Source organism: Ambystoma mexicanum, chromosome 9, assembly GCF_040938575.1.
Source record: "Ambystoma mexicanum isolate Mex_15411 chromosome 9, UKY_AmexF1_1, whole genome shotgun sequence".
NCBI classification, from domain to species: domain Eukaryota; kingdom Metazoa; phylum Chordata; class Amphibia; order Caudata; family Ambystomatidae; genus Ambystoma; species Ambystoma mexicanum.
Window position 1 is genome coordinate 370,588,383 of NC_090931.1, and position 16,725 is coordinate 370,605,107.

Here is a 16,725-nt window from a genome sequence, read left to right on the forward strand (position 1 = left end):
GGGGGGCCAGTTCACCACCAACAAGATGAGGGTCCTGGAGCGCTTCTACCCAGCGCTGTACCCCCAGGTCTTGGAGTTGGTGCTCCGTCTGGAGTCGACATGTACGTTTTCATGTGTTCTTGTCCACCATAGCGCATGTCCATGTTGACGTGTGGCTGGAATGTGCACCTTGGCCTTATGTCTGGCATGCCTCCTGTACAGATGTCTGTGTGCATGTCCCTGACAGTGCTGCATGTTCGTCCATTCAAGCGTGCCCCACATCAATGGTGTCTGTATTGCAATGCGTGATGCGCACTGGCATGTAACGACGCGCACATGTTTGCATACCTGTGTCTGGACTGGGGAATGCGAGAGGTGTGACACATGGGTGCTTATGTCACCATCATGGGCATGCATGGTGTACATGTGAATGTGTCTGAGTAGTGAGTGTGTGACTGCCCAACACTCCGGGATGTACATTACTTGAGTTCTTGATTTGTGATTGCCTCACGCTACCAATTTGCCCTCAAGTGCACTGTGACGTGATATCTCCATGGCCTGCCTCATGACTGTGAGGTGATTGTGAATGAGATGTGTATGTCCTTGATGTGTGTGAGCTGAATACACAATTGTGATCTTGTGTCAGTGCCTTGTCCAAGAATGTGAATGTGCGTTGTGAATGACAGACATGTTTGTGAATGTGTGTGAATGGCACTTCACTGTGTGTAGTGGAGGGTGATGATGATCGTGACCTTTGACAGTGGCACTGATGTACATTTGCATTGTGACAAACTCACATACACACATATGTTCAGTAGCCTGATGTTTGTGTTCTATGTTTCACTATCCACAGCGACGATGGGAGAAGAGGGCAGAGACGGCACTGTGGAGCACCGCAGCATGGATGCCTCCACCAGACGAAGACGCAGGGCACAGTCATTCTCCCAGGGACTGTCATCTTCTGAGAGTGAGGAGACTGGTGCCGCGTCCATGACAACGGCCGCAGCTGCTGAGGGGAGGCCCAAGAGGGCGAAGTTGGTCGTGGGCTCCTCGGCAGTGGAAGGGCCAGGTAAGCCCACACAGGGGCAATCCGATGCGGAATACATTGGGGAGTCATCCAGGTTGGTGGTGGTGGAGCAGGAGGAGGATGCCACATCAGCCCAGCCCATGGGCACATCGGGGGTGATGACGTGGGTGTGACTGCTGCAGTCCAGGGTCAGGGTCCGGAGGCAGTGCAGGTTGCCGTGGCGGTGCCTGTGCCTAATCCTGTCCCTGGCACTGCGACGTCAGCAGTATGCATCTGCGGGCATGCCACATGCTGTACCCGTCCACGGGTGGCAGATGTATCCATGGAAACAGATCTTCCACTACCTGCGGATGAAGCAATTTGTGACCGGGTGGAACCGGTGCTAGCCGGTATTGCGAGGCATACAGGCATCATTTGTGATGATGTGCAGGCTTCCAATCGGGGGCTTGCACATCATCACGATGAGGTCTGTCACCTCATTAACTGGCTAGCTCAGTTGATGGTCATGAATGTGCTATGTGTGCTGGCCACTGATGCGACCCCCTCCTCTTTCTCCTCTGTGCACCAGTTGTCCTCCCTGCCGTTTTCCGGCCCAGATACCACCAGGGCCCCCTGTGTACCTGTCCCAACCCCAGAGGCCAGTCTGATGAAGTCCCAACCCCGGGGGCCAGTCTGGTGGAGTCCACATCGCTGCCACAGTAAGGAGTCGATGGAGGGTCAGCAGAGGTGGTCACTGCTGCAACAGGACCAATGGCAATGGATGAAGTGCAGGCACCAAGCAGCAGGGCTGCCTGCGGGGTGTGGGCTGCCTGCGGGGTATGGTCACAGGTGATGGGGGGTGGTCCCATGTGGTGTGGGCAACCTGCAGGGTATGGTCCCATGTGGGCTGCCTGCTGGGTATGGTCACAGGTGATGGGGGGAGTTCCATGTGGTGTGGGCTGCCTGCGAGGTAGGGTCCTATGCGGGCTGCCTCCGGGGTATGTTCACAGGTGATGGGGGGATCCCATGTGGTGTGGGCTGCCTGTGGGGTATGGGCCCATGTGGGCTGCCTGCAGGGTATGGTCACAAGGGATGTATTTATCTCTGTGCCCTGATGAATATTCTGGAAAAATATAATCTCAAGTTTCACTCTTATGCTGATGATACTCAGCTGTACATCCGACTTGATGATGTAGAGGATGCTCTTGCTGTGGTCACTAGTTGTCTAGATGAGATCAGCACCTGGATGGAGGAAAATTGGCTGCAATTGAACCCAACAAGAACAGAGGTGATTCTGTTTGGGCCTAAACATCTCCTTCCAGGAGGAAAATGTCCCCCTCCTCCGCAGTTTCTGGGGGCTAGCCTTAAATATTCCACCAAGGTCAAGAATTTGGGCTGTGTTTGGCAGAGCGACCTGGGGTGCAATGCCCAGGTCTCAGCCAAGGTACAGTCCGCATTCTATAACATCCGCCTCTTGCGCCAAGCCCTACCCTACGTGCCTAAAGTAAATCGTGCTGTAGTGGTCACTTCAAATCTTGATCACTGCAATGGTCTTTTGGCCGGAGTACCAAATAATCAAATTCATCGTCTCCAGAAAGCACAAAATGTTGGAGTCAGACTGGTCTTTGGTGTACCAAAAAATACTCATACATCCGGTCTTCGTCGATCACTACATTGGCTGACAGTCTAAGATTGGATTAAATTTAAAACCGGTTGTTTGGTTTATCGATGTCTGCACCACATGGCACCAGCATACCTAATGGACAAACTGAGACGATATCAACCTACTCGTACTCTTAGGTCAGAGGACCACTTCCTCCTTGCAATTCCTAGGATGAAGTATAGGTCCAGGGGAGATCAGTGTTTTTCAGTGACCGGGCCCACATTGTGGAACAGTCTTCTGCTAAATCTGAGACTAGCCAACTCCCTGATGACCTTTAGAGCAGGTCTCAAAACTCATCTTTTTAAATAAACTTGTGATTTTTATTATTTTTGTTTGCTGTATAGTATTGTTTACTCAGTTGGTCCTCCTGGTCTTCTGAGTTTCATTTCTTTGTTCCATCTGCGCCAGGATACGATTTGGTTGGTTGTGTACGCGCTTATAAATGCTTCAAAATTCAAAAAAAGGGTCCCATGTGGTGTGCGCTGCCTGCAGGGTATGGTCCCATATGGCTGCCTGCAGGGTATGGTCACAGGTGATGGGGGGTCCCATGTCGTGTGGGCTGCCTTCGGGATATGGTCCCATGTGGGCTGTCTGCAGGGTGTGGTCACAGGTGATGGGGGGTTCCCATGTGGTGTGGGCTGCCTGCGGGGTAGGGTCACGGCTGATGGGGGGCCCTTGTGGCGTGGGCTGCCTGTGGGGTATGGTCACCTGTGATGGGCGGCCCATGTGGTGTGGGCTTCCTGCGGGGTATGGTCACAGGTGATGGGGGATCCCATTTGGTGTGGGCTGCCTGCGGGGTATGGTTCCCAAGTGGGCTGCCTGCGCATATTGTCACGGGTGATGGGTGGGCCCGTGTGGTGTGGGCTGCCTGCAGGGTATGGTCACAGGTGATGGGGGGGCCCTTGTGGTGTGGGCTGCCTGCTGGGTATGGTCCCATGTGGGCTGCCTGTGGGGTATGGTCACGGGTGATGGGGGGCCCATGCGGTGTGGGCTTCCTGCGAGGTATGGTCACAGGTGATGGGGGGTCCCATGTGGTGTGGGCTGCATGCAGGGTATGATCCCATGTGGGCTGCCTGCGGGGTATGGTCACAGGTGATGGGGGGTCCCATGTGGGGTGGGCTGCCTGCGGCATATGGTTCCATGTGGGCTGCCTGCGGGGTATGGTCAGAGGTGATGGGGCCCCTTGTGGTGTGGGCTGCCTGCGGGTTATGGTTCCATGTGGGCTGCCTGCGGGGTATGGTCACAGGTGATGGGGGGTCCCATGTGGTGTGGGCTGCCTGCAGGTATGGTCCCATGTGGGCTGCCTGCGGGGTATAGTCACAGGTGATGTGGGGCCCTTGTGGTGTGGGTTGCCTGTGGGGTGTGGTCACGGGTGATGGGGGGCCCTTGTGGTGTGGGCTGCCTGCGGGGTATGGTCCCATGTGGATTGCCTGTGGGGTATGGTCACAGGTGATGGGGGATCCCATGTAGTGTGGGCTGCCTGCGGGGTATGGTCCCATATGGGCTGCCTGCGGGGTATGGTCACAGGTGATGGGGGTCCCATGTGGTGTGGGCTGCCTGCGGGGTATGGTCCCATGTGGGCTGCCTGCAGGGTGTGGTCACAGGTGACTGGGGGGTTCCCATGTGGTGGGGGCTGCCTGCGGGGTATGGTCACGGCTGATGCTGGGGCCCTTGTGGCGTGGGCTGCTTGTGGGGTATGGTCACCCGTGATGGGGGGCCCATGTGGTGTGGGCTTTCTGCGGGGTATGGTTACAGGTGATGTGGGGGTCCCATTTGGTGTGGGCTACCTGCGGGGTATGGTTCCCAAGTGGGATGCCTGCAGGGTATGGTCACAGGTGATGGGGGGGCCCTTCTGGTGTGGGCTGCCTGCTGGGTATGGTCCCTTGTGGGTTGCCTGCGGGGTATGGTCACGGGTGATGGGGGGACCCTTGTGGTGTGGGCTGCCTGCAGGGTGTGTTCGCGGCTGAAGGCAGCAAGCACAGGCCTTTACACGCGATTTGGCTGGCACGAGCGGGGTACGCGATTTCGCTGAGGTGCGGACGGGGTACACGCAGCCCTTTCCACGTGATTTGGCTTGCGCAAGCAGGGTACGCGATTTCGCTGGGGTGCGCATGGGGTACGCGCAGCCCTTTCCATGCGATTTGGCTGGGGTGCGGGTGATGGGGACCCTTGTGGTGTGGGCTGCCTGCGGGGTGTAGTCACGGCTGATGGCAGCACGCACAGGCACTTTCCACGTGATTTGGCTGGCAAGAGCGGGGTACTCGATTTTGCTGGGGTGCGGATTGGGTTAGCGCAGCCCTTTTCACACGTTTTGGCTGGTGCAAGCGGGGTACGCTCCGATTTTTGATGCAATTACGAGGGGGGGAGGCTGTGTGCTGGGCCATGGATGGCACGGGGCCTTGCACCGTATTGGGATTTCATTGGCTTTTGGCTTTTTCCTGCGCACGGGGCCATGTTGGGGGCGTTACTGGTGCTGCTTGCTGTTCATTGCACCACGGCTACTGATGCCTCAAGAAATCCATGAATACGCATGACGTGCAATTGCTGGTTTGCGCCATGGCTGGCACACGCGTGGCGCATGCTCCTTCTCGGCGCGCGCCCCTTGTGCTGCTTCTGCGCTGGATTACATGAATTGGGCCCATAAATGATGCTACCGTATTACTTTAGGCTCCAAGTAAACAAGGACAGACAGCAGTAGATGTAATTAGCAAAGCTCTGTGATCGTTCTAACTTGAGCTGGGAGTTCGAAGGGCTGAGAAATATAGGGAGAGGATGAAGGGTGAGGAGGGGAGCACAGTTTATTTATTTATTGGGTGTATTTATAACACACCTATACACAATGTGTTTCACTACTTTGTTGTACACTTCGAACACTGTATCTCGCAAATGTTTGGCACATTCCCACATTCACCTACAGGTTGTGCACTAAGAGGCAACATCACCTCAGGGGCCACATGGGTGGCCTCGTTCTCAACCACTCAACATTAATGTCAGACATGCATGTTTGTAAAGCACTGGTTGTTCTGGGGAGGCAAAAGTAGCAGCTAGTTTGGGGTGGTGCGTGAGGTGGTGCCCCGAAAAATCGTGCACAGGGCACTGACAGACCTGGGCTGGCACTGGTGATGTATGCACGCCTGAACTAGCCCCCCCTAACATGAGGTGAGGCTTTGCCGGGTCTGTGCCTACATGCCTATTTGTCTTCTATGCCTGCATGCACGCCTTAAGTAGCCCCCACCGACCCCTGTAACATGAGGTGTGTATGTTCCAGGCTATTCACGCTCACATACCTAGCTTACTCTGGTATCTCAAGATCTGTACTTCGCACTTCCTATAACTAGCGCCTAGATGCCTGAGTTTTGTGCGCTGATTCAAATAAATTAAATAAATAAGTGTAGAAAAGGGGTCTCATTCCTTTTAGTGTTAAGTTTTAGATTCAGAAAACGAAATGTGTATTAGTCCCTTAAAATACATTTCAGCCTTGCGCCGCTAGATGGCAGAGGGAATCCGCAGTACAGCAGAATGTTATAAACTGCCAATGCTTTCTTTACTATTTGTCTGGGCCACATTCCCACTTTAAACCCATGCAGATGACCTCTGAGCTCGGCGACGCTTTCGCTACTGTGTAAGTGTTTCCTTGATTCAATCAGGCAACGGAGGTGTGGTGCATGCGGTAAGTCTGGAGCGCTTCTTTTACAACCAGTTCCTAAGCAAACAGCTGCCACGACTCCTCTCCGTAATTCCTCCCGCCATGTTAAAACGAACGTAGGTGGAAGTTATTTCGTGGAGGCAACGCGGAATTTTTAAGGGGCATTTGGCAAGTCGTCAGAATCAGGCCGTGGGTCTAGTTCGGGAGCTGATGGGGCAAGATGTGTGAATCCTCCTTTTAGGGGTGGCCCTTATTGGCCAACAGCAAATCCGCTGTGATCTGGTCCGGTGTATGATGTCACTTCCTTCTGCTGACGTGTCGAGACTGGGCGGTAGAAAGAAAATAAGAGGTAGACTCAATGGCCCGCGGGGCTTTATAAAGTAACTACTCTTGTTGATATGGGTGCCGAGGAGTCAGTCTCTTAACAGCTAATCAGTGAGTGGAGCATGTATCAGGTGAACACTGCACGCTGCCTAGACCCCACGGAAGCTGCTATCAGGCTGTGAGGCAGCTGTGTTATGCGGAGTGCCTGCGAGATCTGAATCGGAGATCCCAGGCTATTTGTGGAAAATGCATGCTGGGAATGTGTGAGAACCTGGCATAGCGGTCTATCAATGAAAGCACGCGGTGTTGTCTGATCAGTGCTGCCTGCTCACTTTGTATTAAATGGACATCTTTCGACCAGAGCCTCTGGCTGCAGTGAAAGGACAAGGTGTCATATTGTCATTGGCTTAAGTGTAATTTATCATCCAAGGTGCCTGTTGGGATATGGCATTTTGACAGGGAATGTCCAGTACAATGTTATGCTCGTATCTGTCCAAGTTATCTAGTTCTGTATTTTTTCCTTTGAATTCTGAGACTTGTTTTTTGCTTTCCAATACATTTGGGAAAACTACACGTACCATAATTCCAAGAAAAAAAAACAATATAACTGAATGGCACTCACCTTGCAAGAGTACATTTGAGAGCTTCTACAAAAATATTAGATTATCTGTGTTCTGTAACGGGTGTGGTAAAACAACGCTCCAGCAGGTGTGGTGCAGCATCATGGTAAATAACAGGGCAGGGGAGCTGGTGTTTGATCTGTGTCTGATTTTTAGTCTTGGATTTGTGATTGTTGTGGTTGGCAGCCCCGCATAGGGCTCGTGCTGGGTCATGTGTTGAGGTCACATGTGTGACCATGTGACAGAGCTAATAAATGCGTTTTTCCTAGGTGTTGAGATACAGGCAGCCCCGATGAACAGCGCTGGCGCTGCAGCCAACAGGATGTTAATGTTAAAGGACATTTGTACCGCGCACCATCGGAGTGGTCTCCTGGCGCTCTGGCGGCTCTGAAAGAGGGAGGGAGGGTGGGTTAGTGGGAGGAAGCTGGAAAAGTGCAAGAGAGCAATGATGTGCTGTTGGCGGCCTCAGCCCGGTGGGTCCGTTGGCTGGGCCTGGGGTGTTTGCGGCCGGTAGTCATCGTGTACTGTTGTGCTAGTCTATGTGTGTTTTTGTTTTGTTGCAGTGTAGTGAAGTTTGTGCGGTTTGTTGTGCTGTAGGTTTGTGGTTGTGTTTGGTTAGGAGTTTGAGAGGTGTATGCAGAGGTGGAAATTGTTAGTGGAATTGGTTAGTTGGCATCTCTATCCTGAATTGGCCCGTTGGGCTAGCGTAGTCTCTCCAGATGAGACAGGGGCACCCTGCGCCTTTGTCATTCTCTGGGCCTGTCCGGCATTCAGTGTCCCTTTCTCATCCCGCTCCCACCTCCACCAGCCCCCCTCAAAACCCCACCCGTCCTCCCTACCCACTCAAATGGCTAGTGCACCTGCCAGTGTCCATAACTCAGTATGGTGATTGGCAATATCCCGGTAATTCCACAACATTGTTGTACCTAGTAGCAATTAAGTGGTGAGTGAAGATGTTGGATGGGATTGGCTGGGGTTGTTAACTCTGTCTCTATGGGTGTCGCCTGTGTTTCATTCTGCCTGATGTCACCCGTCCAGGTTCCGTGGGTGCTTCTCAGTCAGTGCTGGGGGATTGTCAGTGTCCTTTCCGGTTTAGTCATTCTTTTCCTTTCTGTTGTTTCGGTTTTCAGTTTTAGTCGGTGGTGTTGAAGAGCCAGGTTTTTTTGCAATTTTCTGAATTTTAGGTGATCTTTGGTGAGAAGGTTGCGAAACAAGGTGGCCTCTCAACTACAGAAGAAAGCCATAGGACAAGGCTGACTGAGGCTTATGGCGTGTGCAGCAGCAGTTTATTACGTTTGTTTGAAAAGTGCATTGGTTTGATTGTTATACTTGGCATGGGAATTTGTGGTTGGCAGACCCGCAAAGGGCTTGTGCTGGGTCATGTGTTGAGGTCACATTGTGACCATGTGACAGGGCTAATAAAAGACGGCACACGGCTCCCCGCACGCTTTTTCCGACCAACCATTAAGGTCTATTGTGTGCATTTCCTTGTGGAAATGTAGGTGGGGGTCAGGCCATACCAGTCCCCATAACTTATGAGTGTGCCGGTCCGGTTAAAATGCAGGACAAAATGCTGGTAATACCGGCACCTGCATTTTTACTGGAACGGTAAACTCTGAGTTTGCCAGTAGGGGCTCTGATCCACCAACAGGCCTGACCTGCCAGTAGTTCACGCCCCTACCAATAAATAATTGCTGCCATCACTAGCACCGGTACTGGCAGTGCCGGTGACTGCAGCAAACCCATTCCATGGACTCTATGGGATTCCATAGAATGGAAACTCCCTGCCGTTACCGTGACCCGTAATATCCTGGTAATACCGGGATATCAGGCACTCGCCACGGTAAGGTGAGTTTGCCGGTAACCCACCAGAATTACCAGCGGGTTATCAGCAAACAAATAATGAGCTCCTTAGTCTTTCTTGATTCTGCTTGTGTGGGTGATTTTGGCGGTTTCCTCCGGTGCTGTACAAGGATTGTCCCTCAAGTCTTTTAAAGTATGCTGTATTTCTTGTGACAGGTCTACTTGCTTCATTTGCTGTCTTCTGCCTCAGTGTCAGTTTCTTTTGCTTGCACTTCTCTGGTCATTGTAGTGGCAGTGCTTCGCTTTGACCTGCTCATGGTTGATGTTGGTGGGTGTGCATGAGTATTGTTCTGGAACAGTTGTGAAAGGGTGGCTTCTTAGCAGTGTTGCAGATGAACACCCCGTGACGGAGTATGGGGTGGTGCGATAGCTACAAAGGAGACGGTAAAGTTAGTGTTCATGGTTAGTATGTCTCTCAATAGCGATGCAAATTACTTTATTTAGGATGTGCATAAAGCACTTGGAGTAACTACTGGCTTAGTGCCATTATGGATACTGTATAATGGATTCCCAGGTATTTGATGTAGTTGTGGAAATGGGGTCTGTCAGTGAGCCTCTATAGTTTCTGCCACCATGCAGTGTGGTGTGTACTTCAAGATAACCTGAAAGGTAATTTATGAGGGCCAATAAGTGTCAGCCGTTGTGTAGGGAGCAGAAGTCAGCATTTAATTTGCCACATGGTTTGGTTCCTTGGCTTTACTAGAAGACAGATGGAGGGTAGGCAGCTGTTTTCTGCAGCTTGGCACATTACTCATGTGGCCACCAGAGGCTCCACTTTGTTTTCGATGTTGGGGAACCACACTTTCTCTCTGAGTCTGGTTTTTGTCTTTACAATGCCTTGAGGACCTTTTGGCAGGGATGATCACCTGCTCGTCAGGAACTCCAGGAGTAGAATGGTGCCTCTCTCAGGAGGAGTCCTTCTGCAGATTTAGTTCGTCATGATAGTGATAGGCATGACCAGATGTCGGATTTGTCTCAATGGGCATGTGCTTTGAGAAGGTTTTTCCACTGTACAGACTCACTGTCATGTAGGAAGGCATCCATCTTTTTAGGTTTCACTGAGTTCCACAGGTTGCACAGCAAAGGGTGTTGCCAAATCGATCACCATGCGCACAAATTGCCGAGTTTGTAGCACTTTGTGATGTTCATGGGCTTTGGTGTCGACGGGGTGTTGGCCAGATTGTCAGGGCCATTTCGAAATTCAAGGCTTAAATCATACTCTTGCAGATGTAGCAACCATTTTTCAATCCGAGGCAGAGGTCTCCTGGCTGCCCCTTGGAGGATGGAGAACAGTTTACTTTGGTCGTTTGAAGACTGAAAGAACATCCATATCTGTTCTGGTGGAAGTATTTTTGTACCACATATTACAGGAAGGCCTCCTTTTCTAGCTGAAATATATTTGCTATCTAGGGGTGAGTGCCCAGCAGTCGTAGGCTACAGCATAGTGGTGTCCGTCCTTGTTGACTTATGTGAGTACTGCCCCTAGTCCAAAAGGGGGTGCCATCAACCAATACTTCTGTCAATTTCTGCATGTCTAAGTACACCATGGTTGTGTTGGAGAAACCAGGCTCAAAAAAACATTCTCGGTTAGGAGCAGAGCCAGCGGCAGCTTAATTATCTTGTAAGACAATCATCAAAATGACATGGTCACTCTACCACAGAAACCCAGAGCAACCTTACCCTCCAACCAGCCCTACACTGTTATAGTGATGTAAGCGTGGCCTAGTCAAAACCACCCCAGAGCATTTGTGAATCGAAGCTCAGATATTACAGTGAGGAGGCTGGGCCTCCCTGTACTGTCCACTTCATAAAGGTGGGTAGATGAGTCATTTGTTGATGCAGATAATCCTTACACAGATCACTTGACCTGTTCCTTATAGAAAGCTCCAGATGGGTGATATCGAAAATCACCATATTACTATGCTGCACATATTGGTGTATTTCCATGAGCTCCTCAAGCCCACAGTCCATATATCCCAGATTATGTGACCTAGATTTATACAAGGGAGGCAAATGCTTACAACATGGTTAAATAGAGTCCTTATATTTGTCTACAAGCTCAAGAGAAAGTCTAGGGCTCCTACAATTGGAGGCATTGAATTAGTTGAGAGCTGAACAATCAAGTGATCTAATAAAGCTATTATTCTTCATTCCCCGGCTTTTGCACTCAAGAGCCTCATAATCTAAGCATGCCATTCCTCGCCTTCACACATAGCATGGGGGTTTCACAGGAACATGATCTCCACGGATAGACCTTTATTAATCCCCTGACTTTGTCTAAATGACAGTACTCATCAGGGTGTCAATTTCTCCTTCTAGGTCATCATCTTCCTTAAATACATTTGCATCTTTTCTATTATTGAAATAAAACATCATTTCACCAGTGGTAGTCGGTGGAGGTCTAGTTATGTAGATACGTAAACTATCATGGTTATTTAAGCACCCACAACAGCAACCAATTAATCCTGCAGAGAACAGAAAGAAGTATTAAACCTGTAATGATAGCAGTGACTGGTTTATCCTCGATAATCTATTGGTTAATACGCGTACAACATCAGAAGGAGTAGAGAGGGTGGCATACTTCATGCAGCATGAAAAGCTTTCTTCTCGTCATCAAACACTGTTTCTAGAATGTGTAACTTGTTTCTTTACATCAGTGATTTTATGGACGTGAGGCAAGAGTTGGAATAGGTTCCGAAACCTATGTGGTATCATGCTCAACCAGTCTATGGGCATGTCATATCTGATACTTGCCAGCTGGGCCCCCTCCATAGGCCCCAACAAGTTGTGAACATTAGTTCTAAGCGTGAAGTGTATATCTGCCATTAACAAGGGAACAACTTTTTGAATTTCTGGAATTGGCTGAAATCGACATGTAAGATTGAAAAAAGGGCCTCAGAAGTGGTCCTGGAATTGTATGTACATCTATTCCCACATTAGTATTCTGACATATGATACACTGCAGTAGGCTTCTGCAAAGGCAGAACAATCTTAGACTAATACAACAATCATACCACCCTTTCCCATGTGGGCAAATCCATGCTAGATGCAAGCCAAGTAGAACAAAAGTACCCTTGGCAGCAGCATCTTGAATGTATGGTAATTGATCTAGTGTGTTAAAGGAAGGAGCCTGAAATGCACTTTTAATTCTTAGAACATGTTCAGCTGGAGAGTTGGAAACTACCTCCTGTTGAGCACCAGCATCTGCTAAGACATTCGAGTTGAAAATGTCATCAATAAGGGTATAGAGTATTATGCACTTCATAATAGCAAATCGATAGGGCTGCATAATGGCATTGAAACAGTCTGCTACATAACTGTGCTTTTTGATTGGGGGACTTGATGTTAGAAATCCTAGTTACTTCCAAATTCATGTGCAACTCCGAAGGTGGATCTCAAATCAGATGTTACCTGACTGATGTGTTACGAGGCAGACAAGTATGTCATCCATAGCTTCTACCCGTACCCCCTCTAAACACGGCACAGGTGAGAAAAGTTACTCACTAAGTCAACTGTACCACCCTTACCCCAGGTAGGTGCAGCAGGAAATGGACATAATCTGAGCTGAAGATGGCACGAGTAACCAAACTAACGTTATGGCAAAACATATGCATCTGCTAGTCATGAAGCACATATGCACTCACCATGAAGAAAACGCACTAGGTCAAATATGCACTTATACTCGAATATTAACTGCATCCATGTATACACGAAGAACTAACATATCACTCATTGGTCATAAAGAAACATTCATGATTAGGCAGCCATGTTCTTCAAAATGGACGGCACATAGTGGTTCAGGATTAGCAAAGTGCTTCCAAGCCTCAGAAAGCTCAACAAGGCTCAATTCACAAAAACACGGGCAAAGGGCTTTCTTAGCACAAAAGATAGTTTAATGCTGAGCCTCAAGGTTGAAGTATGAGGAAAGAATGTTCCCATGGGAGGAGGGATTTTGTCCAGAACACCAGGAGAACAGACTCTGGCAGTAAAATGTAATACAAAATAGGAATTACATAGTAGAAAATACAATTTCAGCAGTGCCTTGTAGAGTTTTTTTTATAACTAGACTAGGCACAAAGCAAGGGAAGAGATAGGGAGGGACAGCAGAACCAATCAGAAGAGGAATGGGACAATGGTCTAGTTAATTCGGCCATAGGTGTTGTGCGCTGCCTCGCTTTAGCTTCAAGAAAAACAAAATCCAGTTAAAACTTGTATTTTGCAGCTATTCTGCTGGTCAGCACATGGTGATGTCAGTAAAGGGGAGGGAGATTTCAGGGTATGATGTCAGAAATGGGTGGTGTGGGTTTTAGTGCCAGGAAATATATTGGCCAATGAAATCACATTAATGTATGCAGACCAATCATTCAGTTCGACCTGCCCAAAATGTAATTAATGTCTTGTACAGTAAGTACAGAGTACTTGGACATTTTTCAGTCAGTCCTGCTCAGAGGGCGGTTTTGGATTACTTCTGTAAGCTCTTTGGTGGGTGGGAGGATAAAACTCAGTTTTCCTGGCACGATGACCATTTGTCTCTGTAAATAGTTTTGTATATTTTTGAAGCATTCATATAATCTGCTATGTGTACATGGAAGATTGTTCCTCTGTGTATTTAAATGGATTTTCTAAATAATATTTATTGGTTTTCTCAAAAACATACACAAACAAAAACATAACGCTCCAGTATCATATACCATATCAATCTCATCTCTTATAATATATCACAAACCCTACTCTCCATTCCCCTTTCCCCTTCCCACCCACTCCCTCTCACCTCCCGGTTTGCCTGCATTCCTCGAATCTTACATCCATACTACATTTTGTCAGGTAATAAATGTTAAATAAATGTTCTGACGCTTTCTACCACCTCCTGGAGTGAACAATATGCACATTCTGCTGTTAGTCAACCGTTTTCATCCCTAGTACAAGATCTGTACACAAAGGACACTAGTTCATGTTCTATAATTGAGTGTTAAATAAGTCTTATATGGGCTGCAGGAGTTTGTTAGTTATTGCTACAAAGTCATGTAGCTCATCAGGCTCTCTGTATAAGGGTGTGGGCAACAGTGATGCTGGGTTCCAAATAGGGCAGAGTGTCAGTATGATGTTGAAAGATTCAGTGATAGTGTTTCATATTTTATCTGCTTGACAGGGACATGTATTGTCTTGGTTTTTAATGATAAGGCTGTTCTGGCATGATGGACAGCCCCCTCTAACGTTGACCCTAGTACTATGCAAGACACACCTGGGGCTTACTGCATATGGACTCGTAGTCCTAAGTACTTCCGACCGTTAAGGTAACTAGTTATAACACAAAAGAACGGTACTGGAGAAAACTATATATATATATATATATATATATATATGTACAAAGCACATCATCTCTTATGCATACTTATGCCACACACGTACACTCCCTAATCAGAATAACACCCTATCCCTATAAAGCGGGAAACTATTCCTAGGCGCCGGGTGTTGTGCCGCGTATCTAAAAGGGATAGATGAGGAAACTGTCCCTAACTATCCTTCATTCGTACATAACAAACTGTAAAAGCAGATTGTCTACAAATACATAACATAGCTCACAGAAAACAACAATTTGAGTGCATCTTGTGTCTCTAACTCAGTAACAAGGGCCTAAACCCACTACTGGGTTTGCAATCTGTGTTTTAATAACCAGCTAGTGAGAAAAATGGACCAATGACTTTAGACCTTATTCTAGTGGAGGCAATAAAAGGACTCTGCTGTCAGAGTACCACATACTAAAAGCTAATTCAGCAATTTCGTTCTTAAAACAATAACTTTTGAGTAAGTGTCCTAATAGATATGTTTATGGACATCTTCTTCAGCACGAGATGCCTTATGCCGTGAGGGGTCGACCGGTTTCGACGATCAAGGTCGATGTAATCGTCTTCTTCAGGACCATTGTATTGAATGTGAATTTAATTCTGTCTGGAAGACCAAGGCTAGTGCTCCCCACAAGTGAAACAGCTCCGCTTCCTTGCCAAAATGGTTTAAATGAAGCAGTTGGTATATGCCTATTAGGTGCAGACTGAACGCTAATGCGGTTGCTTCACCATCCACCATCCTTGGTCTTTGAGACAGAATTAAATTCACATAAAATACAACAGGTCCTGAAGAAGACGATAACATCGACCTTGATCGTCAAAACCGGTCAACCCCTAACGGCACAAGGCATCTCGTGCTGAAGAAGATGTCCATAAACTATATATGAGGACACTTACTCAAAAATTATTGTTTTAAGAACGAAATTGCTGAATTAGCTTTTAGTATGTGGTACTCTGATAGCAAAGTCCTTTTATTGCCTCCACCAGAATAAGGTCTAAGGTCATTGGCCCATTTTTATCACTAGCTGGTTATTAAAACACAGATTGCAAACCCAGTAGTGGGTTTAGGCCATTGTTGCTGAGTTAGAGGCACAGGATTTATTCAAATTGTTGTTTTCTGTGAGCTACGTTATCTATTTGTAGACCTTAATCTGCTTTTACAGTTTATGTACGAAAGAAGAATAGTTGGGGACAGTTTTCTCATCTATCCCTTTTAGATAGGCGGCACAACACCCAGCGCCTAGGAATAGTTTCCCACTTTAAAGGGATAGGGTGTTCTTCTGAGTAGGGAGAGTATGTGTGTGGTATAAGTATGCATAAGAGATGATGTGCTTTGTACATATATATATATATATTACACGGATATTACACGGCCATAATAGTGGCCGTGTAGTTATGGTTAAGTTGCTGTTTCCATAGTGTTAGGCAGAAACCTGTGCAGTTCCCTTAGGGACCACTGCAAGAGATTTAAGACTACAGGTTTGGCAGTAAACCCACTTGGTAGCACTCTGTACCACACAGATTCACTTGGTAGCTGTGGCTGAGCAGTCAGACTTCCCTCAAGAAGAGTTAGGCAGTATGCAGAGTATACACAGTAGGTACAGAGACACAGTAGTACAAACAAACACTGACCAGAGCTTTGGTGTAAAAGTATATAATTATTTATTTAAAAACACACTTGTGATTTACACTAGCAAAAACGAGGTAAGTAAATTCAGCACACAGTCACTATCATATATATACAACCCTATTCACTTATTAGACAAGTCTTAGTGAGAAACACCACTTATTTTCAGACAGAGGTGAGCGCTTAACATAAGATGACACTCTAATAAGTTGAAAAGAAAGCGAGGGAAAAAGGCAGAGTTAAGGAAGCACACACGTTTCAATACTTTTACAAAGAACCACAGTAAGGCAGGATAGGCAGAGTTCTACTGGAGAGCAAGGAAGTCAATTGCAAGGCCCACTCTTGGAGAGAGCAAGCAGAAGGGGTCCAGGTTCACACACTGGGGTTATGCCCAAAGAGTCTTGTAGACAGTTTGCACAAAAAGGATGAAATTAAAGTCGGGAAAAGTTAGCTAGGTTGCCCCAGCCCAGCCCAGGTTAGAAAGTCGAGGCTTTACTGTCACCCCGAACGATCTGTCGCAAGGGAAGCCAGGCGGGACACAGTACCTTAAGTGTGAAGGAAGCTCCAGCGGGGGCAGTTGTTCCTGGCAGCAGGTGCAAGTCGGTGTTTCGTCCAGAAGAAGAAGAGGTCTCGCTGTGGAGGAAAGATGAAG

The 16,725-nt window shown here is 48.0% G+C and overlaps 1 protein-coding gene across 4 annotated transcripts in view; it reads left to right on the forward strand.

The window, feature by feature from the left end:
- Nucleotides 1-6,159: 6,159 nt before the first annotated feature.
- The window catches only part of METTL27 (methyltransferase like 27), a 204,358-nt gene continuing 193,792 nt past the window's right edge, over nt 6,160-16,725 (forward strand). The window contains exon 1 of one of the 4 annotated variants that reach the window (XM_069614819.1): nt 6,160-6,270. In XM_069614819.1, coding sequence (XP_069470920.1) covers nt 6,230-6,270 — 41 coding nt within the window. In that variant the 5' untranslated portion in view covers nt 6,160-6,229. Of the gene's footprint in view, nt 6,319-6,514; nt 6,644-6,671; nt 6,730-16,725 lie in introns of those variants that run through there. The other 3 variants (XM_069614820.1, XM_069614821.1, XM_069614822.1) reach the window with 3 other exon arrangements.